The sequence below is a fragment of the Trachemys scripta genome, chromosome 1 (assembly GCF_013100865.1).
Source record: "Trachemys scripta elegans isolate TJP31775 chromosome 1, CAS_Tse_1.0, whole genome shotgun sequence".
Classification (NCBI taxonomy): Eukaryota; Metazoa; Chordata; order Testudines; family Emydidae; genus Trachemys; species Trachemys scripta.
The window spans coordinates 113429724-113456721 of record NC_048298.1 but is presented as its reverse complement, the minus strand read 5'-3'; the positions used below and the strand labels follow the sequence as shown (position 1 = coordinate 113456721).

General features: G+C 40.4%; 1 protein-coding gene across 14 annotated transcripts in view; it reads right to left on the bottom strand.

The window, feature by feature from the left end:
• PLEKHA5 (pleckstrin homology domain containing A5) overlaps nucleotides 1-26998 on the bottom strand; it is a 264911-nt gene that overhangs the window by 121894 nt on the left and 116019 nt on the right. For all 14 annotated transcript variants that reach the window (XM_034782050.1, XM_034782059.1, XM_034782085.1 and 11 more), the window contains 2 exons: nucleotides 3636-3719; nucleotides 2570-2690 (listed from right to left, as the gene is read on the bottom strand). In XM_034782050.1, coding sequence (XP_034637941.1) covers nucleotides 2570-2690; nucleotides 3636-3719 — 205 coding nt within the window. The remainder of the gene's footprint in view (nucleotides 1-2569; nucleotides 2691-3635; nucleotides 3720-26998) is intronic.

The window sequence follows — 26998 nt, the reverse complement described above, 5'->3', positions numbered from 1 at the left end:
ACTCTCCCAACTATTTTCTCTTTCTCATGTACTGTAATACTATTTTTAAGACAGACTGTGAGAGACTAGTGTTGGTAAGGCAGCCCCGGCACCTCAAGTCCTCTATTCATAGATAGAGGTAGACATCAAAACTAATAGCACAAATCTCCTCATGGTTGGGCTAAAGTTCCTCAATACTATCACTGACGGGTCACTTCTAAGCACAAGGGAATAACAGTCTTAAATGCATTCAATCCATGGGCCCTCTGAAACTGCCGAAGAGGCTGATTAGTGTCAACTATAGTTTCTATGTTGCAGACACTTGTCTTCTGAGACTGGACTATCAAAAATGGTACAATAATGCAAGCAGGTTTATTTTTGATAACTGTGTTTAAAGTAACTTGAATAGCATTCACATGAACATTGTAAGTAGTTAATTTAGTAATTGAAAAAAGGATAATGGGCACAGCTTTTAGTATAAAAGCAAAAATCTGATTTCTCTAAAAAGTAGCTCAATAAATCCCATTCAACAAAACAGTCAAAGCCTCTAACTTAACAATTTAGACAAATGCCTATAATTCAATAGCCAATGGCAATCTCCATTTCTTTCCAGTACATTGTCAACGAAATACAATAAGTAGTTTATTTTAATTTTGTCTGCAAAAGCCCTAAACTAATTTCCTGATTGCCTCCCAAATGGAAGTGAACATATTTCCCCTTCCCTTCATCCACATTTCACCCCACATAACGAACTCTAACATAGCTCTGTTGTAATAATTTTGCATCAGCATCACTGATGTCGTCAGCACGGTCCTGAGAAAAAGATTATATTGTGCTTTTTTGATGGCTGTCCCTGCAGGGGCTTAGCAACTATTGTAAGGTCATGCTTAACAGTAGCATTTTTTAATAAATCAACACTGCTACTATTTTCTCAGCAATACTGTTAGATTAAGGCATTTTCTAGAATCTGGAAGTCTCTTCTCAGTAGATAATGGTTTTAATGTAGGTCAAGTTTTTGCCTGACAATTTGATTGTGTCCATTTAAAACAAAAGCTGCTTTAATAGCAGTCTCCAACATGCTCAAAATATCTTATTTTATGGGCAATCGTAAAATGTTTATTTTTTCCACAGAGAAAATAAACAGTGTTTCAATCCAAACTTGTTGAAATTAAAGAAATTGCTCAGTTAACACTAATAATTCAAAGTACATATGTTACAAATCTGATTCATTTGCAGGAGAACCACTTTGCTGGGTACAGTCCTTCAGTGCCTAATTCAACAGGTTTTTTTGTTTGCAACTGAGAATGTAAAAATACTCAAGAAGAAATGTTAACTGTTGACTAGAAGACAGACGGCACTGCTTATCTCATCACTAACCAAGATGTCATCTGTCTAACTTTTCTCTGAAGATAATAAATCTATCCTGGCAAAACCCAATGAAAATTTACAGTTTTGTAGTAAGTGAACTGTCCTTCTACAAAGTGGCCTCTAATTGAAAAACAAAACGAAACTTGTAGTTCTATACTGCCTTTTATCCAAGGATCTCTAAAGCTTTTTGCTTCATAACATCTCTGAGAAGCAGGGAAGTATCTCGCATTACAGATAGGGAAACTGAGGCACAACGTAGTTAAGTTGATTTATCCAAGATCCCAGAAATAAGGCAAGGCCGGGAACAGAATTCAAGCTTCCTCACTTCCAGTCCTGTGCTTTAACCACAAGACCAGACTACAAAACAAGGAAGACTGCTTATGATTTCATGGGCTACTGAGCAATTTTCCTACCTAGCTGCACTGAAATTCTAGTACTGGCAGTTGCTAGTTAAAATGTAACCTTTGCCATATGGTCTGTTGGTCTGTTCCCATAACTGCTTTCAAGGGCTGCAACCAATCCCTTACTAATTGCTATAATTCCATACTCCTACCCAGGCCGGCTCTATGTATTTTGCCGCCTCAAGCATCACAGCCAGGCAGCTTTTGGCAGCGCACCTGCGGGAGGTCCGCTGGTAACGCGGATTCATGCCTGTGGGAGGTCCGCCTGTCCCACGGCTTCGGTGTACCCACCGCCAAAGCCACAGCACTGGTGGACCTGCTGCCGAAGGCTCCCTGACTGCCGCCCCCACAGCGACTGGCAGGCCGCCCCTCGCGGCTTGCTGCCCCAGGCACGCACTTGCTGCACTGGTGCCTGGAGCCTCCCCTGCTCCTGCCATGAGGATGTTTGGTCAAATCTTTCAAAACATAGTGCAATTGTCCACATGCACACTTACCTATTTGCCCACTCAAACACACAGTTGCTCATATACAAAAAAAGAAAGGTGTCTAATACCAAAGAAAATTTCAGAACGTGAAAGTCATAAGAGCCAAGAAGCCTGTGACAAAAATTACAGCTTTAGTGATAAGTTATTTCAGACACCTCAGCTTCCAAATAAAAACATTCAGGTTATCAAGTGGCCTGAGATATACATATGCTTTGTTTCTTTTTTAAAATGGAATATTAATTACAAAGTTTCTCTTTAATTATAGGACTCTGTTCGCTATCTTATGGAATAATTGAATAATTTTACATTAATAAACGAACAGATACAGTGACTTACTCTGCCCACAGGGCTCACTGGATGCACAGCATAATCTGATGTCAAATTGTAGTTGGAAGCGTCACTTATTGTGCTTACTGTTCGTTCTTTCTTTTCTTCAGATGTCATGGTTGCAGCAGTCCTGAAATCAGAATATTCAATAACACCAGAACCTCCTGTGTGTGCAGACTGATATTAAACGTGTCCCTAAGATGTTCTCTAATAGTGGCTGTGTCCTACTTTTCCAATTTTGAAGCAATTCAGATTTCAAGAGAAAATTATCTGCACCAAGTATTAAAAGGGTTATTAAATTGTATAGCAAAGACAAACTTTGTTCTACTATAGGAAATTCTAAACGTTGCTTTAAACTAATTCAAATTTATGGTTTACCACACAGCACAGTTAGTAAGAGAATGCTGTACACCAATCTCATGTTAGTGAAAATATGAGACTTTTAAGTATTATTAAAGTTCAGTCTGGTAATTTGATTAGATACACAAGACTCAGCCACTTCACAACCAGAGATAGGGAATTACTACTGCACATAAATTCTTGATTCCCCTAAACCTTCAGGAAGGTCTAAGGAAATCATGTCATTCATGATTTATGCTGCAAGAGTAATGAAATAGTAGTCAACAAATCTATCATCCACCTGCTCAGAAAACTTCTTGACAGGGAAATGGAATAACAATATTAAATGGAAAAGGAGTCCTAGCTGCTACAGGAGATATGGAATGCCAACATATTCCAGAGCAATTCAAATGGATCAAAAATGTACCTTATGGTAGCCTACTGGACTATCCTGCTAAAAATCTTTTAGTTTACTCTGCATGCAAATTGGGTAGGGTAACTGAAGTGAACAGTGAAATAATGGTCCCAACACCTCATTAAAACATAGAAAACCCTATTTGGGCTAGTTTTTTTTTCTTTTTAATTGTTTTACTGTGCTCCTTTGGTCTTGGATTAGCAGAGTACAGAAGAATTAAATTATAAAAGAAATCAATTTCTATATTGATTGGAGCTCATTGTGAAATTTATGAATTAAGAATGCATGTATTTTATATTGTGCAAAGCACATTTCACTTACCGTTCATTCACAACAAAAATACAGTTATCCTGTGATGGCTGTCCTGTTACTGGATGCTTGCAGGTCACTTTCCGTTCATTATGGCTGTGGAGAAGAGAGACAGGCATTTATAAAGTTATGTATTTTGTAGTTTTCTGTAAAATTATTTTAAGGATCTAGTGTAAGGTCCAAATACAAGGAAAATAACTGGACGGTTCCACGAAGAGTTCATTGTGATGTCTGGAACTTAACTCCTGGCAACTACAGGTGTAAAACATTTGTGTGTCTTTGCATGTTGTGCCCTTATCCATGCTACAGTTGAAACCATGCAATCAGTTTATTTTTAAAATGGATGCTAATATTGCTTCATTCACAATATGATTGAAACCCTTATGGTAAACATTTTCTAACAATTTAGAGAGGAAAATAAAATATTTGAGCTTTTAACACTGCTCTAGGGATAAAAAAAGCTAATGATTTCTATTCTGGAGTTTGGCATTTTTCATTTAAAACTTGCAAGTAAAATGCCATGAGTCATAAAGAAACATTATGAACTTGTAAGAGCCAAAAAAAGAGAAGATTACAGATAGATATATACACAAGATAAAACCCATGTTTCATTTTAACTTAATCAAGCACAAATAAATTACATTTCATGGTTATATTACCCCTGCATATTGTTTATGGCATCATAATGAATGCAAATGTCATAAGTATTAGTCAGGCACAATAAATTCATGCAACAAGAGACTATATTAAAATCAATGGTTTTGTAACAATGTCCTAAATTCTTCCCATCACTGTGGGGAAGACATATGACTTTATAACATTTGGCACAAAATTGAAGAAGCAGTTCAAAATTAAATCAGATTTTTTGATTTTCTCCAAGTTGAAAGTGACATTTAAACCTGGAATAATCTGGAGTAGTGTAACATTCAGTATATTTACTATGGTACAAATGTATTTTGCATGAGGTATTTAATAGAACCTGTATCCCAGGATCCTTCATGTAATTTAACAACAGAAGGAGGGAGAAATTAAAAAGGGATAAGAGAGAAAATGTATGCTTTTACCTTAGATTTGAAAAGAAACAGTCACTAAGACCGATATATATAGAAAGTCAGTTCAAAACAGCAGGAACTCTATAAGAGAAGGTTCTTCCACCAGCAATATCAAGATTTTGTGGAAGACAGGCAGACTAAGGTCAATGCTAAGTGAGTGGAAGGAGGAGGAAATTTCATAGGGATAAGCTAACATATGAAAGGTTGTAACCTTTCTAAGTAGGTTAATTTTGAATAATGATACCATGGACATAAGAATGGGGTTCATTTGGTCACTACACCAGAAGCATGTAAAAAGTATCAATACACCTGTTTCGTCTATACAAAAAAAGTGCTGTATTCCCAAAAGTGAGTCTGCTTCATATGAAAGTATCATGTGTGCATGTGATCCCAATGCAACTCAAGCAGATTCTGGGAGGCAGAAAATGGAGATGAGCTAGATTGTTTTATCCTCACAAGAGCTTCCTTGGGGCTTCAGTTGGAAAATGGCTTGAAGCATTCTATAATACTGGGTTTTCTACCCTCCTTCCAGCAGATACAGATTGTCAAACATATTTCTATATTGGACATTCCTTGGAATACTGCTGCCATCTCTTCTATTTTGTTACTTTTCAGGCAACAGTCGATACCATCAAACTCTCCAGTGCATTGGTAATTTTTTAAGATTGCCTACACTGGAAATATTTTTGATCTCCTCCTCCTCCTGGCAAGAGGGTAAAAACCTGATGTTACAAACTAAGAGTTGCAGCAGGTCTTAAGATGGGGCCTTTCTAAAAATAGCGTATTGAAGAAATTCTAAATAGAGTTACAGACCTGGGAGATGGTTATCTTAGAAGCAGGAGATGTTAAATGTCCCTATGCTCGTCTGGCCCTTACCTACCTCTGCACATAGTAACTTTAAGTAGCATCTTCATACTAATTTTGTGGAAGGAGCTGAACTGAGAAGGAGAATTATCAAGGGAGAGGCTTCAAGTGAGACAAAAGTTGAAGGCCACAAGAATAAAAATCAGAAGTATATTGCAAGAGGTAAACATAAAATGAAGCTAAAATAAAATCAAAGTAGAGTTTCAACTTAGACATTCTCTCTCACCAGAATCAGACTTCATCTAAAGTTTTACAATTTCAAGTCTTTGAAGACAGACTAACCAGCAGGTGCCAAAAATACAAAAACAAGCAGCCATTGTTGGTTTTGTTCCAAGTTCGGTGTGAAACAGAACATACACTTAGTTGTTTAGGCAAAAGCACAGCGATAAACAATGGTCTTGTTGTTAAGGCACTGGACTGGGATGCTGGATCTTTGGGTTCAATCTGCCACACACTTCAGATCCTGTGTAACCTTGCCCAAGTCACTTAATTTCTCTATTCCTCAGTGCCTTATCTGTAAAATAGGCGTTATGCTTCCCTGTCTCACAGGGATGTTGAGAGGATATGTACATTCATGTCTGTGTGGCACTCAGATACTAGAATCATGAAGGTCATGTAAGCTACCAGAGAGTATTCGTTGTTGCCACTACTGTTGCAGCTGATACAGGAAAATGTCAAAGGGATTTGTATGGAAACATAAAGCCTATTAACTGAAATAACAGAAGATCCCACTATAAAGTTTTCAGATACTTCGAAAGTCTGTCATATCATACTAAACTGTTATACGTAATCTCAAACCATAATATCTATAATCAATGCAATACAGTACATCCAATAGCAAATGTTTTGCAATATTAATTGCCTATCTTAAATGAGGTTTTTCATTTTCAGAGAGCTTGTTTGTATTTAGGCAAGTTCAATAAATTTGGAGTAAACATTAGAAAATTTTTGCCAATATTTCCTTTTTTCTTTTCTACTTTTTATTTGGTAGATTTAAAATTATAACATTGATTTTTGCTTTGAAATCTATTTACCCAGAAGTACTGATAAGAGACACAGCTCTCTCTTTGTATAAGGGAAATAAAGGTATTTCTGCACCAACTTCCCCAAAAATTTTACACGTAGACAGGTAACAAACCTGGAAAACATCAGCCTTCCAATGAAACTTTAAAAAAAAATTACAAAAATCTTAACACTAGTCCAGAATGAAAACTTACGGCACTTTAAGGATAACCTTTGGTTATAGACACTAACATTTTAACTATACAAAATACTGTTTACTTTGTAAACCTTGCTCCCCACGCCCCGAAGTCTTAACTTCAGCAAGATAATCAGAGAAGTGTAGGACTGGAAGGGACCTCAAGAGGTCATCTAGCCCAGTCCCCTGCACTCAAGGTAGGACTATCTAATAACTAGACCACTCCTGAGAGGAATCTTAGCATTTCCCTGGCTGGTGCTTATATTAAAAAGCTTAGATCTTGATCACTTTGCAGTTTCACAGTCATGCTCTAGTCACAAGTCCCCTTTCACACAAAAATCTACAGTAAAAAAATTAAAGCTTCTTTCATGTTTAAGTTGTATTGGATATAATATGCAAACAAACAGAGGTAAAAATGTAACCCATTTCTTTGTACCATTTTTTCTTATGTCACAGAGTTTAGTTTAAAGCAAGTTGTGGATATTTGGGGCTAATAATGACAAAGTACATCATTCTCTACCTTTTTACAACAACTATAATCAGGTTAACCTCTGAAAAGATTCTATTGGGAAAGTACATCCATAACCTTTGAAGGGCCATGAGATAGATTCTGATCCGCTAAGTCCTTGCCATCCTAAATTGTTATGATTCTATGTTCCCTGAGGAAGATAAAGTGGCTCAGAGAAAAAGAAAACTAAGTTACAAACATCACTGCACAACATCCATTTTTAGATGGATATTTTTCCTCCAATTCAACACTCACTTTCTTGATCTCTTGAGAAAGGCTGGAGAATTGTATCCACAGCACTTGAGATTATGGAATACAGGGCATGAATTGAACTTTTATCATCATAATATAATTATTTTCAACTTTTTTTTCCCATGTGGCTTGGTGGACAACATTAAGCCGCAACCAACTAAGTTGGCCATAAATGGTGGGATTTTTAAAAGTGCCTGAGGAGCACAAGTTACACCGACTTCCCATGAGACTTGTGCTTCTAATTCAGGCTTTTTTTTAAATCCCACACTAAGTCAAAAAAGGGTGTCATTCAGTTAGGTTATAGTGATGTAGACTGCTCTAATGTTTAACCTTGACAATTTAATACATCTGGTCATCAACTGGCATCCCAAAAGGCTGCCAAGTAGAATATTCCCTCTTTTGGTGGGAGGGAACAACTTGCACACACTGGCACTGCCTAGGAAAATAAGAAGCTGTGTTCACTCCTCCTTACTAAAGGAAAGGTCATCTAAATGGCAAGAATAAACGGAAAACATTGGAGAGAGGGGAGCAATCCCAGATGACTACACAAAAGCCAGTTGAGGACAACTGTTAGGTCAATAATTTTAGGACTAAACCTAGAAAAAAGAAGAGACACCACCTTTCTCCCCCTCATTCAAACTGATATGTGATAAACAGACAGCATGTCTGAAGTTGAAAACCTGGCCCAATAATGAGTATCTGGTAGAAAGGGGGCCTGGAAAGTTGGCATGGACATTGTAAAAGTACATTGTGAAGCAAGGAGCCATTTCCCTTCCTTGTTTAGAGATCTCTACCACTTAAATGGGCAAGGAACACTCCTCTTCCCATCTCTCCTAAGCCCAGACTCCCAAATGAAGTCATGTGAATGAACATGCATTGCAGCTAACAATGAATGTCAACTTGTTCTAGTAATAAAAAATGCTTTATGTAAAGAAATGTGATTTGTTGACTAAAACCCAAATATTTTCTTTTAAAAACAGCGGATTCTCATTTCTGACCCCAAATAGCTGGGTTTCAGCACTATTTTAACTTAGATTACCAACATTTACCTAGATTTCTCAAAATACTTATGTAAGAAATACTGTCCCTAGATAATTTCTGTGTCCCTTCTATAGAACAGTAGCCCCATGGCATTTATTTGTGGGCTTCATCTCTTGTAGTTCATTGAAAATTTTATTAAAAGCTACCACATACTAGGCACAATTTCCATTGTGTTCAATTTAGGCATCAGTCAGTGACGCACAAAATTCCACTCTAGGTCTCTACAAAAGCACAGTATTTTGTATATTTCATTATGATAATATGCATCTAATTAATACAACTCAATGGAAATTAAGCCAAATTTTTCCCTTTAATATTTCAGCACATTCATTTCCCAGTTTCCACAGTGCCAAAACCGCACTTCAAAATTACAGTGTTGCATCTTTCTGTGTCTGTACTTGTACTGTGTGGTAAGGATTGTATTGCAGTGGGTTTAAAAACAGTTAGAAGCCAAGGTATTTTAACTCATTCTTTCCTTTCCCTTAGGCAGAAATATAGCATCCTTGTGAATACATGCACAGCAGTAAAACTTCTCAAAATGGAGGTCCAAATTCTGTTCTTGGTTACACCATTATAAACAGAGTATTTCCATTAACACCACTCAGGAATTGGCTCTATTTTAATTCCAGGAGCTGGGCTATCTCAACAATATGATCATGTCTAGAGCCAAAATCAAAAATCAAAACTTCCTTGGATATTTTTATTAATATTCATGACAAGACGTTCCCTAACTCAATACATACAGTTGGCTGTTATATATGCCACTGGGGCAGTGATACTCAAACTGAGGCTCTTTAATGTGCCTCTTGTGGCTCCTTGCAGCACATGATATTAAAACACTTAATTAACAACCAATCAGGATGCTTTTACTATGTTATTATCCAATTGTAGTTGATAAAATACTTGGTCAGTCATTTTGCTGTGAGAATAATACATCTCTCTATATAAAATGAAACAATGAATTCACACTACTGTAGCTCTTTTGGGTAATGTTGAATGGTAATTTGGCTCCTGAACCACTGAGGTCTGAGTATCACTGCACTGGGGTATATAGAACTCCAGAAGCAGGTATAGCTGGCTAAGATGACATTTCATATATGCATTCAGTAGAAAATAAACTATTTTTTGCCTGCATCATGGATCTTATTTCGTTCTTAGTTCCACTAAGGTCCATCAATGGTCACCTGTTAAAAAGTGGGTCAAAATTTCAATTTGGTTTCATAATACCTTGGGGACAAATTCTGTTCTCAACTACATGGTGTAACCCAACAATTCACTGTAACAACACAATTTAGCTTGTTCCATGTGATTTCGGAAAACAAGAGTTTTATTTTTTTCCCATCCCAACAGTACAGGATCTGGTACTTCTTTGGGAAGAGCCAACAAAACAGTTTTTTCCCCATGGGAAGCCATCTTTCATGGTGACAACTTCAGTATTATCCATTTTTACATTCCACTCATGCTGTTGCCCTCTAGCCTCTGCTTCCCTCCCCTTCATTGCTCTGAAAGAATGTTAGGCTCTGTTTACAAGGTGTGCTACAAGCTAACTATCACACACTTTCACATCCTTCTTCTCTCCAAACACATTTGTTGCTAACCTGCTCTAAGCCCTGGTTTACACTACAAACTTATGTCAGTGTAACTATATAGCTCAGGGGTGTCGATTTTCCACCCCTCCAAGTGATGTAGTTATAACTAACCCAACCCAAGGTGTAGAGAGCACAGTGTCAACAGGAGGACTTTTCCCATTGACATAGCTATTGCCTCTTGGCGAGGTGGGGTACCTATGCTGATGGGAGAAGCTTTCCTGTCAGCATTGGGAGTGTTTTCACTAAGCGCTGCAGCTCGGTAAGTGTAAACAAGCCCTAATACTACATAAAGAATACTGAATCAAATTAACTGGGGCCAAATATGGAACAAAGACTCAAAGTGAGGCTAAAAAAAGCTTCATATAGAAAGTTTCAGACACTTTTCTCTCCTCCTAAGAGCACATCTACAGTACAGACTTACAATCGACCTGATGACCACACTACGTTCCTTCTGTCAGTGGTGTGCATCCTCATCAGGAGTGCTTTCACTGACTGAAGAGGGGCAGTGCGGGGGAAGGCTGGCAGCCAGGGCTCAGCTCCCCATGTGGAGTGGGGGCCAGCCTCCTGGGCTTCTTGCCTCTTGTTTCCCAGCCAGAGAGCTGGGAGTCGGGCAGGTGCAGCCCAGATCAGAGCAGGGACCTGGGGGCAGCCAAAGCTCTAGCATGGAGCCCTGAAAGTGACAAGACAGCCAACAGCGGATATAAGTAACGATGTGTCTACACAGACACTGCGTCGCACTAACTACACCAACGTATGTCCTATGCCTCTTGTGGAGATGGAATTATTATGTCTGCATAGTAGGGTACTTACATCAGTGGGACAAGGCTGTAGTGTGTATACTGAAATAATTAGGTGTATATAAGCTATCTTATGTCTACTTACCTCTAGTGTAGACCAGGTCTAAACAGCCTAATACTACATGTTATTCAACAATTCTGAAGGTAGTACTTCCCATAACCTGCATTAGCAGGAGCATTGCCAGCAGATCAAGGGAAGTGATTATTCCCCTCTATTCGGCACTGGTGAGGCCACACCTGGAGTACTGTGTCCAGTTTTGATCCTCCCACTACAGAAGGGATGTGGACAAATTGGAGAGAGTCCAGCGAAGGGCAACAAAAATGATTAGGGGGCTTACGATGAGAGGCTGAGGGAACTGGGGTTATTTAGTCTGCAGAAAAGAAGAGTGAGGGGGAATTTGATAGCAGCCTTCAACTACCTGAAGGGGGTTCCGAAGAGGATGGAGCTAGGCTGTTCTCAGTGGTGGCAGATGACAGAATAAGAAGCAATGGTCTCAAGTTGCAATGGGGGAAGTCTAGGTTGGATATTGGGAAACACTATTTCACTAGGAGTGTGGTGAAGCACTGGAATAGGTTAACTAGGGAGGTGGTGGAATCTCCATCCTTAGAGGTTTTTAAGGCCAGGCTTGACACAGCACTGGCTGGGGTGATTTAGTTGGTGTTGGTCCTGCGTTGAGCAGGGGATTGGACTAGATGACCTCCTGAGGTCTCTTCCAACACTAATATTTTCTGTGGTTTTTGTTTGGAGGAGGTGAGCAACTCAGGTAGAGTAGATGGAACAGAATGAAGGGTACACAGAGCAGTTGTACAGCAGGATAGAAGACCAGGTTAAAATGAGGGCTAAGAACAGCTTTCATCTGGAATAGAGCAATTCAGTCAGAAGTAACAAGAGGGATCAAAAGATCAGGGCTGGGACATTTGGTTTTGGGCTCTCGCTAATAAAAAACACATTTGTTTGATTTCCTTGCCCTATAAGAAATGGAGCTCAGCCAGAACTCACAGTGACATCTGGCTTTCTCCCATTGAAACTAAAATTGAAGTCTACTTCAGTACTTCCATAGAACCTTACCTTTGCACATATTATATGTTACATAGACTTGAGCCTTCTTATTTGCTCATTTCCAATAAGACTAACAAAGCAAAAGCTGAATAATGCTTCACTGCAAAAAGACTAACAAAAACATGATGTTATGAACTAAAAGCCATATCTTAATTTAAAAAGACACTTTATTTTAATAAGTGAATGCTTAAGGAGTTATTATATCAAGACAAGTAGCCTAACAAATACTAAGGGGGAAGAGTAAATGTGAAGACTTTGTGATTTACCAAACTCTTGATTTATTAACCAAATCCTTATTTAGCAAATGTAATTCATGTATCACATTATTTATTCAGCAATACTCACTTTAAAAATTATCCTCATTTTGCAAGAAAAGCAAAATTCTACCACCACTTACTTACATTTAAAAATTGCAAACAAATTCCAGAAAAAGTTATGGGGCAGATGCATCCGTGCCCTCTTTATAAATGCATTAGGTTTCTGCACAGACATAAAATTAAACTGGAGACAAGCAGAGCAAGTCTGATCAAGCTCTGTTCTACTTCTGAACTGGTGTTTCAGATCTGAACAGGAAAAAAGTATGTCAGCAACTTCTGCCTCATTTTTGCTTTCCAGCCTAAGAAGTACTTTTCATTTCTAATTGAAATAAATGCAGGAACTTATGGTTACCTAATATAAAGTTATTTGAATTTGGAAAAAATATAAGTAAACGCAGCCCCCATGTATAACTGTTAGCAAGGATGTGGTCTGTGGTTGTTCAACTCCTTCCATTTTACTAAAAATGCAATGCCACATGGCATAGTAAATAGCACATGCAAGCATTTTCCAGTCGGTACTCAAATACCCATCTATTATGAGCCTTTTTTCAATTAACGGGTTTTGAACAAAAAATTTGGGAACCATATTGCATGGCTGCACTAGAAAACAGATGAATATCAAAAGTTTTACTGTCAGCGAGACAGAGTAAAAAAGACAATCCATGCTTCCAGCGTGTGTGCACACTGCCACTCACATTAAACTGTGAAAAACATCAGTGTTTGGAATTAATTTGTTTCCCTTCATGCGGCCACATATTTTAGTATGTGTGCACACCACATTTTTCTATCTGTTTGGCAGACAATGACATAACTTATTTTAGGGCTGTTGCTGTCACCACTCTTGATCAAGCGAGAATGTATTTCCTAGGACCCTATTCTCCTGATGCTTTTAAAAAAAAATTAATTCAAAACAGGATTGCCAATGTACAAAAAGATTGTTTCCCTCTTACTGATGTCCCGTTACCTTCCTATTTCATTTTTACATAGATCATTGTTCTCAGTTCTTTCACTATACTTATTCTCAAAGATCGTTCTAGAAAGCATATGATTGCTTCTGCTGCATCCAGTACTTTTGAAATTGCAAGCTTTCATTTCTACAAGACCTTTCTTAATCAAAAAGCCAATTTAAATCTGCCTGAAAGTCTGGAGTTTAATTTAAATAGAAAACTCCTGCTACTAACTTGATGTTATTAATACATTCTTATTAAATATTTACCCAACATTTATTCTAAATGATCATGTATCATGCTATCTGGAGGGGCTCACAACCCTGAGTGTCTACTTTGGGGCAGACTGTCATGAGCAGGGCAGACACCCTGAAATGGTAGTATGTCCTATAGCAGGGGTTCTCAAGTCTTTCTTTGAGTGCCCCCCACCCCAAATGCTATAAAAAATTCCATGGCCCACCTGTGCCAGAACTGCTTTTTCTGCATATCCAGTAGATTAAAAATTGTATTAAATGGATTGTTATACAGAAACACACACACAAGGTTAGATAGATAGATATGTACAAAATTTAACTAATTTTTGTTTATTTACTCAGTGTGAAACTTGTTGCTGGTGCTGATCAACAATCCTGTCAAGAAGTGGGGGTATCTTTGACAAGCACACACGCATGTCATGGTCAATATTCATCGTGGTTCAGTACTTTGTTTTCATTGATGTCATGGCAGAAAATCCGGCTTCACATTAGTAGGTGGTATCGAAGGGGATCAAAACTTTCCGCGCTGCAGAAGAAGCAGTGCTGTATTCATCAGAATACTCACACCAAAATGTTTCCAGCAGCATTTCTTTGAACCTGGTTCTGAGGGAGCTGTCTGATGAAATGTCAATGAGCTCTTCTAACAGTTTTGATGGGACAAGGGATGGAAATTTTGCTTCTCAGTGAAGGGGTTTGTAGTCCACATGATAGACGTTTGTTCTGTTGTGAGTTCAAGAATATATGCATTAAATCTGTTAAGCAGACCAGGCAGATGTGCTGCTAGCAGATGTTTAATTACATCGAAGTCAATATTTCGTTCCTGAATGAAAGAACGTAAAAGCTCGAAACATATCAGTAGTTCCCTGACAGACACGAATTTTCCAGAGTTGTAGTTTTCTTTTGCAAAAAGAAGAACAGGAGTACTTGTGGCACCTTAGAGACTAACAAATTTATTAGAGCATAAGCTTTCGTGGACTACAGCCCACTTCTTCGGATGCATGTAGTCCACAAAAGCTTATGCTCTAATAAATTTATTAGTCTCTAAGGTGCCACAAGTACTCCTGTTCTTTTTGCGGATACAGACTAACACGGCTGTTACTCTGAAACCAGTTTTCTTTTGAATGCCTCAATTCTTTCACACTGGGCAATAAAATTAGTGTTCCTGCCTTTCCACAGTTTTATTCAGCTTATTCATGTCACTGAATATGTCGACAAGGTAACCCAGCTTTGACAGCCACACATCTTTCAGCACTTCTGCTGCACATTCAGGGTTCTTATCAGTTAAGTACATAAAACTTTTCCTTGAGATTAAATAAACGGGCAAGCATTCTGCCTCAGGACAGCCATTTCACCTCTGTATGCATGAGCAAGGAATGGTGGTCTGTACTCACCTCCTCACAAAGTTCAGCAAAACACCTGGAGTTTGTTGCTGTAGATTTAATAAAATTAACAAGCGTTACCGCTGTGTTCAGATCACTGTGAAGACCTGGTTCAATATCTTTTGCAGCAAGAGCCTCTTGGTCTAAAAAGCAGTGTGTCCAAATAGTGCAAGGTGCAACGGCTTTTATTTTTTGCACAAAACCAGAATGCTTTCCAAGTCATTGTGGGTCCATCAGTGCAGACCTCAATGCTATTAGTCCAGCTGATTTCTACTGAAATCATAAAATCTGACAGTTTGAAAATGCCATCCGACTTTGTTGTTGTCTCCAGCTCTTCGCAAAAGTCTTCCTTTATTTCCTTATTCTACACATAAGGAACATAGGCAAGTAAATGGGAAATTTTCTAAATGTCTATGGATTCATCTAGTTGTATAGCAAAATCATTGTCACGCAGCCAATCAATACACTGAGAAACTGTCTTCTGACATAGAAATGATCTGTCGTTTGACATTAGTATTTTTGTCAGTGCCTTGGCCTTATCCTCTCCAAACACTTCATTATTTCAACACAAGGCATTAACAAAGTCTCAGCAACTGTGTGTGATTTTTTTGTTTTAGCAGTTTTCTGTGCCGCTATGTATAATGATCTTAAAAGCGTTTTTACCCGCAGTAGTTGTAGATTTCATTACTGCTTTAGTACCCAGCAGCTCCTTGGCCTTTTGCTTAAAAAAAAAAAAAAAAAAAAAAAAAAAAAAAACAGTGCTTATCCTTATAGATTTCATTCTTTGTAATTAAATGTCTATAATTTGGAGGGTTTTAAACGTTCATTAGACAGTACTTATGCACAAATTACACACTGAGGTTGAGGTAGATCTCCACTTCCATAACAAATAAAATTAAAATTCAGATAGCGATTTTCGTATTTCCTAATTTTTGCAAGGTTAATAACGGCTTTATGTTTTTTACTCACACCACCACCTCAGTATTCTTCAGCCCTTACGGTGATTGAACTTGCTGAAGGAAGGTCGGTATCTCTGATCTCTGCGTTTTGTTGTTTTGAAGCTGATAACTGAATTAAAATTTTATCCGTAACTGATATGTATTGTTTACGTTTACACCAATTTTCCCTGTGCTGTGTAACTTGTCCTTCTCCCACTGAAATAGCTCCTTTCCACCCAGTAAATAGAGCTGCACCGAAACCTGCAAGGCTGGCGTTAGACTCACTGGGCCCGGGGCAGAAAGCAAGGATTGAGCTCTCACATGCCAGGTCTCTTGGAGTCTAGGAGCAGAACAAGCACTGGACCAGAAGACATTGAGGCTGACCTACAGGCTGGGAGGCCCATGCCCCAGTGGTTGACTCATAAGTCTGAGCCTGACATCCTGAGGATGAAGCCATGGCATAGGCTTTGGCTTCCGCCCAGTGGGGGAAGGGGCTTCAGCCCACAGGGCACACCACAGATCTGGGCTTCAGCTCCCAGTTCTTGCTTCAGCACTCCGGCTCCCTGCTTAAGCCTGTGGGACACTGTGGTTCATGACTTTACCCCACGGCGGCACCAGCCCTGCAGCACCCAGCTTTACCCCTGGGGGGCAGTTGGGCTCTGTGATTCAGCCTCACGGCAGCAATGAGGTTCAGAGCTTCACCCACGCAGCTCCCAGCCCGGCGATGCCACCGTGGCTCAGGGCTTCAACACTGCAGCTCCCGGCTGCCACCCCGACACCACCAGGGCTCGGCGTTGCAGTTCCCGGCTTCAGCCCTGCGGTGGCACCGGGGTTCAGGGTTGCAGCTACTGGCAGCACCAGAGCTCAGGGATTCAGCCCCGCAGCTCATGACTACAGCTCACGGCTGCACCAGGGTTCAGGGCTTCAGCGCCATTGCGGCACAGGGGCTCGGGGATTCAGCCCTACAGTTCCTGGCTTCAACCCTGCAGGTACACTGGGGCTTGGGCTTCAACCCCTCAACTCCTGGCTACAGCTGCACCAGGGACAGCACTGTATCTCGGGGCTTGAAGACTGCAGCAGCACTGGGACTGGGGCTGCAACTCCAGCCTACAGCTCACAGCCGCACCAGGGCTTCAGCCCCGCAGCTCCCAGCTTCAGCGTCACATAGCGCTGTTCAAGTCTGGGAAAGGAACTCCCAGCCCTACAGCAAAATGCAAGGGGGAGCAGATTGTTTAGTGTAAGTAGTTAGCACATATGATAAGGGGCCATTCACACCTATGTAGTCACAGGACTAAACAGGGGGTTAAGTGAGTTGCAGATTGCTGTAATAAGCCATAAATCCAGTGTCTCTGTTCAGTCCCTGATTTTTGGTGCTGAGCACCCTTATGAATTTAGAGTAGCAGCCGTGTTAGTCTGTATCCGCAAAAAGAACAGGAGTATGAAGAAGTGGGCAGTAGCCCACGAAAGCTTATGGTCTAATAAATTAGTCTCTAAGGTGTCACAAGTACTCCTGTTCTTCTTATGAATTTAAGCTCCCGAGCTCATCTTTTGACAGAGTTCTGCAGGTTTCCTTTGAGGATGAGGACTGATAGGTCAGATATAGCAGGGGTTCTTAATCTTTTTCTTGCTGAGGTCCCCCTCAACATGCTATAAAAACACCAGAGCCCAGCGGCAGGAACTCGCGGCTCCACGGCAGGGTGAGGACCCTTGGGCATAAGCATAGTTTTACTTCTATATCCGGGGGAGGGGAGGACAAGAGCTGGCGTGGATCAAGCCAGCTCTGCACAGCAGGATCTGGGGAGGGAGCACCACTCCGCCTGGTGGTAGGACACGTGTAGGACCCATGGATCTTGAAAGGGGCGTTGATCATCATAGCAGCGGAATATGTATGCAGGTTTTATATCTGTTGTTCTGGCAGGAGTCTGGTGCAGCTTTGAGTTGGTGTATCCTGGTCTGTGGGGAGCTTGCTTCCTGATGATGCGGTTGTAAAGCTGTTTGAAGGGCAGAAGTGGGGGTACAGGAAAGTAGGGGCACAGGGCTATGGTTTGTAGCTCCCAGCTTCAGCCCCGCAGCGGCACCAGGGCCTGCAGTTGCAGCTCCGGACTATAGTCAGCAGCAGCCCCGGGGTCACTACTTATTTGTTTGCTGTGAAATATGATTCACTCGTGATTTTAACCCTGGTATTTCCCTAGTTCCTGCCTTCTACTGCTTTCATGTCGCACTTTTGTCTAATTTATGCAACAAACTCTTTAAGGCAGGGATATCGCTTAAAAAACAATCATCATACAAAAGCTCTACAGCATAACACTGTCCATTAAAGCATTGTTGCACACTGGGGAAAAGATGTACATCTAACTGTCCAATATTATTTAGTTGAATATATTTTTAAGGGTTTATTTAAATAAATTATTGACTCAACTTAAATGGTGGGCTTTTCTAGCATAGAGAGAACATAGTAGTAGAGGGAATTATGATCTGGAAGAATTTCATTGCAAAGTCTGAAATACTTAGCTAAGTACATCAGTAACAGAAATCTGATACTTATTAATAAATATACTCTTTACTAATAACAGTTTTCTCCTTTATATCTTTTCAGGAGACATGTTTCTCTTATCTCATCTGACAGTATTGGCAATTGCCATCCACCTAGTTTAGTTAAACAAACATCTATTTGTTTCCTCTGATGCAAATCCTGTTTACATCCCTCAGCCAACAAAACATGCTGTAGGAATGCAACATATGCTGTCAGTTTTTCCCCACCTTCCACAAGAGCCCAAGTACATCACACTTCCGTGAGCACTTGATCACCCCACAATGGCCCAATAGGCAACATGGCTCCTTAACCCCAGTTCTCTTATACAACAATTTGTTTCCTAGCATTTGAACAGGTTGCTAGTTAATTACTTTGACAAGCTTTTAAAAAGTAGTGCACACATTCATTCTACTGCATCAGGTACATTAGTCACAGCAAGTCACACACACTCAGTCTTCTGAGTGAAAGAAAAGAGGGGCACTGTTTTACTAATTTCTGCAAAGTGAATAATTTATTCATTTTTAAGAAAGATTTATTTTCTTTTGACAAAGTTTGAGACAGAAAAGTATCAGAAGTGTCTCTACTTCCATTTTCCTACTGCCCCACACACTGATTTTCAATTGTGCTACAGCGCTTAAAACAAATTCTATAGTACACTGCTTCCCATGCTGTGGATCACAACCCCCCCATTCTGGAGGAAAGAGTGGGTCCTACTCAAACTTTAAATGTGCTGAATTATTTTTTTGCAAAACTTTCAAGTGATGAATGATCACCACAAATATTCTAATGGTGTCTCTCTTTAAAGCTATCATTTTGACTGGATAGCACTAGTCATTAGTCCAGAATAGACTAGTGCAGAATGGAAGGGTGTGCAACTGTGCCATGTCCAAACTAACATCTTTTAAGTATCTTGTTGTTTGGTATAGCCATTAATCACATAACAGAGTAAGGCACATACAGTTTAAGAAAACCATCCTTTCCTGCACAGTCAACAGTTCCAAAAGTTACAGGGCCTGAAGCAGCATCAACTAACACAATATCTCATTGTATTACCGACATGGCTGAAGATGTCTAGGACAAATTGCATAAAGTGGATGAGCTCCTAACAAACATGCAATCATAGCAAATATGTCCAGTGTGGCTGATTTTAATATCTATGAAGTTCCACCCTGCTTCAGTTGCAGAAGTCTTGAAAATCGCAATCCTATTTGTCTTTTGAGTCATGTCTCTCTTTGACAGCTCTGATGCGAACTGTCTACCTCCAATTCAATACCATGCGGAAGAAAAATTTTCCGCACAAAGCTAAATTATGTTAAGTCCCTTTTGATCAACTATTACCATGTTTTTTTAAAAAAAATAAAGGTATAGTGATTTTATAATTCAGATTTTGAAACTTCATAGCTTTTCCTGGAATGTTTAGAGCTATAAAGTTTCATTGTTAAGGTTACAGGTCTTGGAGGAGGTCAAAAATATTTGTTAGAGGATGTTCCCTTTCCCAGACTGAGTGTTCTGCAAATCCTACTCCTGAGGGAATTCTGCACCAAAAACCTAAAACTTCTGCAAAATTCTTATGTAAAAAATTAATTATAAAAAAATGTTTAGTAGAGAAGCTTCCCAAGATAACCTCTTGAGGTAGCGACAATGTGAGATAACCATGGCAAATAGTGCATACTAAAAATCTTGGCCTATTGGGAAATGTATATTTAAATAAACTTCTCTGTCACAATTTAGCATTCTGGAGCAAAGGCACTAAAACATAGTCCAACCAACAAATGTTCCTTTAACGTGCCCCTTCCTTCTCCCTCCACCGTGTCCCACTCATAGTTGTCCGTCAGTGGAGACCCAGAGTTCAGAGGTGCTTTCGTGTGAGTTCACCTCCCACCCTGATGTGGGGGAAGGGAGAAGGCACCTTGCTCGTTCCTCCAGCTGCTCACCATTTGCTCCAGTTGCTCACTTGACCGCTGTTTGTCCTGCCACCATTCACTCCAATGCTCTGTCACCGATGGCCCTGTGCCATCACCTTCTGCTGCCACTGCGACCTCTGCAAGTCAGTCTCTTGAGGGTCCACCTAGCTGTATGATTTCAGCTCTCAGAGTGGGGGGAACGTCACAGCTAGTGCAGGCTCGCTGTCTCTTGCACAGAAACTGTCCCCCACAGCAGGTCTAAGCACTTAGACCTGATTATTAGTGATTTCGGCTCTAGTGGTCACTTAATGAAACAAATAAAATAAATCGCCATTCTCTCTCTTGTAAATGTACTGTTGAAACCACTTGGGTCATTAAACAATGCCATCCAGGCATCTGCTACAAAAGTAGATCTTTGTCCGGCAATAGAAGGTATACTTGGATCAGGGAGATATTCATTGAAAACGTACCGGAAGAAACAAAGACTTCAGCCCAGAAGTTGACTAATGAAGGCACTTATATTGAGTCCTTATGTGAAGAGGACGAGAAGTGTTTGTTAAGCCAGCTGAAGAAGTACACGGACTTGATTCTTACAAATCTACAACAGTGACTTCTGGATTCTACTCAACCTCTATGTAGCTTTTACAGATGCCTGTCTTATAAAACACCAACAGTTGAGTAGAGTGAGGCACTACCTGCAGTGGGGCGGCTATCGATCAGGACAGAACAGAAAATTTGAACACACGGTGGAATATCATGAGACGAACGAATGAAGATTTGACTTCAACTTCTTCTTTATTGCCACTAGTGATTCTACCCAAACTTTATGCTATGTTTCCTGTGATGAAAGAAGTGGAAATTCATCTCTTGCTACTTCAACAGCTAGAGTTGAACATTCTTTTTCCTCATTGAATAGAATTGTGAGTTCAGAAAGAAGTTGCTTTCTGTCTTATCATGAGCATATCATGGACTGGAAACACGGGACACATGAGATGCCACCAAAGATGAATGTACTGCATTCGAGAAGTTTATTAACAGAGTTGTGCAAAATTACACCAAATGTTATGCTTTATAGCAGGCTTCAAGTATCAGGGGTAGCCGGGTCAGTCTTTATCCACAAAAACAACAAGGAGACTGGTGGCACCTTAAAGGCTAACAGATTTATTTGGGCATAAGCTTTCATGGGTAAAAAACCACTTCTTCAGATGTATGGAGTGAAAATTATAGATGCAGGCATGATATAATGACACATGAAGAGAAGGGAGTTACCTCACAAATGGAGAACCAGTGTTTACAGGGCCAATTCAATCAGGTGGATGTAGTCCACTCCCAATAATGGATGACGAGGTGTCAATTCCAAGAGAGGCAAAGCTGCTTTTGTAATGAGCCAGCCACTCCCAGTCCCTATTCGAGCCCAAGTTAATGGTGTTAAATTTGCAAATGAATTTTAGTTCTGCTGTTTCTCTTTGAAGTCTGTTTCTGAAGTTTTTTTGTAAAGTATAGCTACTTTTCAATCTGTTATAGAATGTCCAGGAAGATTGAAGTGTTCTCCTACTAGCTTTTGTATGTTACTATTCCTGATGCCCAATTTGTGTCCATTTATTCTTTTTACCTAGGGACTGTCCATTTTGGCCAATGTACATGGCAGAGGGGCATTGCTGGGACATGATGGTGGAATATATAACATTAGTAGATGTGCAGGTGAATGAGCCCGTATGTGTGGTGTGACTGGGTCCTCTGATGGTGTCGCCACACCACCCTTGTAAATTTGCGCACACGCACACACACACACACACACACTTCAATTCCTGAGGTAAACACTGGGCTGAGAGTGTAGGCTCCAGAGACTGGGCAGGAAGCTTCGCTACTCCTTTGATACTGTGCTTCAACCTACTATGCCACTGCATGTATAAGAGGTAGAAAGGAGCTTCTATTTGCTTGTCCCAGAGCTGCTGCTGTCACCTGTGCTAGGCCTGAGTGATTTTGCTGCTACTTTTTCCTGGGAGCTCTCATTTGGGGAGGGAGGCTGATGGAAACCCTGCCCCTGTTTGAGCACTGGAAAGGCCTGAGGCTCTACAGAACAGGCACAGATTTCATGCAGACACTTGAACAGCAGGGAAGGGCAACAGACATCTGGTTTCCCCTTTCAGCTCTGTGTCATGGGTGAGCAAGGGGCATGGAGAGTCCCAGCAACTTAGGAGAAAGGACATGCTTCCCGCCCATAAAGGCAGACTCCTGACAGTCTGGAGATTGAGGGTTTTTTTTTTTCTTTTTTCCTTTTTAAAATTTGCTCTGCTGCAGGCAGGAGCTGGTCTGCCTGCCTTCAGCCGAAGAGGCAGATGAAATCTGGCCATTTCTCTGAGATGGAGCCACACCTCTCCTACCTCAGATTGACAGGTTTGATCCCCCTTCAAGGCTGAATAGAGCAGAGTACCCAATATCATGGATCTTTGGACCTCACTGTTCTTAATTATAAGTAAACTTCAGTAATTATTGGCATTAAAATAAATCCTAAGAAGTCTTGCCAACGATAATTAAAGAACTACACATCTATGTTTTTATGCAGTCTCTGCCATGTTTTAGGCAATTTAACACTACTAGGATTCAATCACTGTAAATTTCAAGTTTACCACAAACTATGCAATCTCTTCCTTGACACTGAATGTGGCTAGCAAATAAGTTCATTCTGTTCAGAGTCAACTCCTGGCTCCCTTGTGAATGGTCAAAAAAGTAGCGGAAGCATGGTCATTTCAAGACAGAAAAGGGTGTATAGACTCCAGAGAAATCACACAAAGGACTGCCTATCTTCAATGCCAGAAATAAACACTCTACAGTGGCATACTACAAGGAGTTCAGCAGTCAGAACATGATTGGCTAGTGGCCGCTGTGTCAGGCTGAAGTAATTACAGTCCAATAGGACTCATGGGATGAGCTGAAGAGTACACCCTCTTTCAGTAGCCATGTTTGGATTTGCCTCTGCAATTAATGTAAGGGCTGGATTGGCAGCTGACAGGATAGCAGTCTGCCACCATATAACAAAACAAAAAAAACAACCATCAAGTAAGGCTGGAGTGAGTTATCAAATCTCAGCATTTCTGAGCATTTCTCCCCAGATACCTAATTTCTAGCTGTGTCAAATTTCATATGCCTAAAAATTCAAAACCAGTATAATCACAGATCTATGCACTAAGTAGGATTCTGAATAAGTAAACATACTTAAGGATGCCTCCACAGTTCAAACAAGACTATCACATTTCCAGATGATTAGGGTAAAATCCAGTGATTTTAGGGCCAGCCATACTGTAACAGAATAGCACAAATCAACCCGGAAACAGAGACATTATTTTCCTTCACATAGTGTTTCAATAATTTCAATTCTGAATTTACTTGTCACAGTCCAAAATGACTTGCACAAACGGTACACATCACAGTGGGACAAATGGAAGAAACCGAAGTAATCTATGATTTTCCTAAACATCATCACTGGTTCCTTGTTATTAAGATCGAGGGATGGAAGAGAGATGGCTTTCCTGAATAAATGGGAAATACAATATTTTTGTAACTATGAACAGTAATTACTTTTAAGCCTTTTATACGCAGCATTCCTTTTTCTTTAACTGCACAGATACATTCATGTAATAAAAGCAGACAAACTACTAAAAGCACATTAAGTTTTAAAAGCAGCAATGATCCGTGCTATACTGGAAAACAAATGTATTGCTAACGGCTTAGAATCACTTGAGTGTGACATAATGCATTCAGTCAGGTATTTCAAAAGGTTGCTTGGTCAAAGCAGCACAATAAGAGCTGCTATTACAGCAAGGTCATTCAGGTAACAGGTTATGTTATTCATTTTCCCAGAATCTTAATTATGAAATTTTAGCATAAAATCTGATTAAAAGTCTGCATCAATTGCCCAATGCTTAATAATAATTCCTGGGCATTCTGGAGTCTGCTGGCTGTTCACAGTTGGAAACCTGGATGATTTTGTTCTTTGATGTCCCCATATCTCATTCTGTGTAAAATACATTAGAACCATATTTCCTTTAAAAATGCTGAAGTCGCTACCATGACATTAGATCAGCAGCAAAACACATTATCTGAGTGGTACTGGGTGAGGTGAAAAGGCAAGTTATATCAAAGCACTGGTTTATTTGCATATCTGCTGCATTGAATCACAAATCCTTGAAACAATTTATTCAATATGCTCAAACCAATGGATACACAAGCTTTGGAAATTTCTGCTAGATGAAACCATTTATTGGCTGTCTCTTCCTATATTTTCACATCTACACAGTTTTCAACATCTGTTCAGCTTTTTCTGCGTTGTGCATCTTCCCCATAAATAAAAGGGAATGCATTTAGTTTATTTACAAAATAAGGGGTTAGCTAGCATAGCAACTCAAACTGCAGGTTTCACTGCTACATGAGAAACCTAGTTATAGGATCACACTTCAATATCTTAATTGACAGCAGCCATCTCTATATACTGTTCTTAAATTGAGATTAATTCATCATAAAGAATTAGTTTATTGAGCAATAACCAACCAATGTTGGGTGTTAACCTGTTGCCAAGGTCTGCGATTTTCTGATGTAAATGAGTTCAACCATAACTGCCTCATGACAGTATTGCTATTAACACAGTACATAGGCAACTGGTGACACTGACATAGTAAAGTCATAGGAAGGAACATGACCTTTTCTTAATATTATCCAATTAAGTCTAAATAACAAAAATAAGATTCATGAGAGGGACTGTTTTCAGGAACTAAATCAAAAACAAAGCTCTCATTCATTTTGTTTTAAATAGCTAGGCTTGGAAGGACTAGATTTATTGGGAAATGCTGATTTTACCCCACATACAGATGTAAAATATTCCCATCGATAATCTAAATTTACAGGCAGATACAGAAAAGTGTTGTGAGAACTTATACAAAGTAAACACCATTAAAATCAAACTAATATTTCGACATGTATTTTTGAGCAGCCCAGTAGTGGCCTCATGTGAGTACAGAGCCACAAAGAATATCCACAGAGGAGACCACTGATCCCAACAGAGACAGAAGCATATGTATGGGTACTTCCCTTGAGAGGTTGACTGTTTTAATAACATCCCTCAGTTTCTCCTGTCTTTCCTGCAATAAGGAACACTGTAGACAGTGTGTCTCCACACACAGATAGGGAATCTGCTTAGATCAGTGGTTTTCAAACTTTTTTCTGGCAACCCAGTTGAAGAAAATTGTTGATGCCCGTGACCCAACAAAGCTATAGGTGAGGGGTTTAGGGTGTAAGAAGAGTGCTCTGGGCTGGGGCAAGGGGTTGGGGTGCAGGAGGGGGTCAGGAATGGGTGGGTCAGGGTGTAAGAAGAGTGCTCTGGGCTGGGGCAAGGGGTTGGGGTGCAGGAGGGGGTCAGAGCTCTGGGCTGGGGATGCAGGCTCAGCCGTGGGGCCAGGGATGAAGGGTTTGGAATGCAGGAAGGGGCTCCGGGTTTGGGGGGGGCTCAGAGCTGGGGCAGGGGATTGGGGCTCAGGGTTGGGGCGCAGGCTTACTTCTGGCAGCTCCCGGTCAGCAGCACAGCCACTGTGCAGAGGCAGGCTTCCCACTTGTCCTGACACTGTGGACTGCGCTGCGCCCCGGAAGTGGCTACCTTGTTCCCAGCCAATGGGAGCGTGGAGCCGGACCTGCTGGCCACTTCCAGGGGCGCAGCACGGTGTGGGAACAGGTAGGGACTAGCCTACCTTAGCTCTACAGCACCGCCGACAGAACTTTTAACAGCCCGGTCAGCGGTGCTGACCAGAGCCGCCACGACCCAGTTCCTTCCATTCTGCGACCCAGTTCTGGGTCGCAACCCAGAATTTGAAAACCACTGGCTTAGATTGTATTGAACTGATTTTCACAGACCTGTGACTCTGCGGCATCCTTTTAAGCTAGGTAACATGTATGACTTACTCTGGATGATGCTTTGGATAAGAGGGTCACATAGGAAAGGGTAGACACAGATGTCCTCATGTCTGAGGGCTGCTATTAAACACTACCAAAACTTTTGTAAACACTTAACAGTCTTGTTGCTAAACCAAAGGACCTGAATTGGTATTGTTGTGCTCCCAGAGCAAAGCTTAGAAAGCATCTGTGAGATTGCTGAACTGGGATGGAGATAGGCATCCTTCAAGTCTACTGATGTTATGCAGTCCCGTTCACTAATGGCAGCTAGTGTGAATTTTAAGGTCTCCGCCTTGAGTTTTGATTTCTTCACGAATCTGTTGGGATATTTGCAGTAGAGAACTATTCTATAGCCTTCTGATTTTTTTTTCTAGGAACTATATGGAGTAAAGGCCTTGTTTCCTCTGTGGCAAGGGACAGGATCTATTGCTCCCATTCTCAGAAGATCTAGGATGGCTGTCTGCATGCCCTGATTTCTCCTCTTCCTCAGGGAAGACTCCCCCCACCCCTTTCTTTAAATTTTGCTCTGCAGCAGGGAAGAGACAGTCTGCCTGCCTGCAGCTCAAGAGGCAGATGATACTTGTACTGGCAGTTTCTCAGAACTGGGGCCAACCTCTCCTGCTACTAATTGACAAGTTTGGTCTGCCTTAAAGGCTGCATAGAGCAGAAACTCAACATCATGGATCTGTGGACCTCATTACAAATAAAAACTAGTCCAAAATAACTCCCCTATGTGAGCACACTATTCAGAAATTTTTAAAAAGTTACTTTATTCCGGAATACTTACTTTATTTTGAGTAAT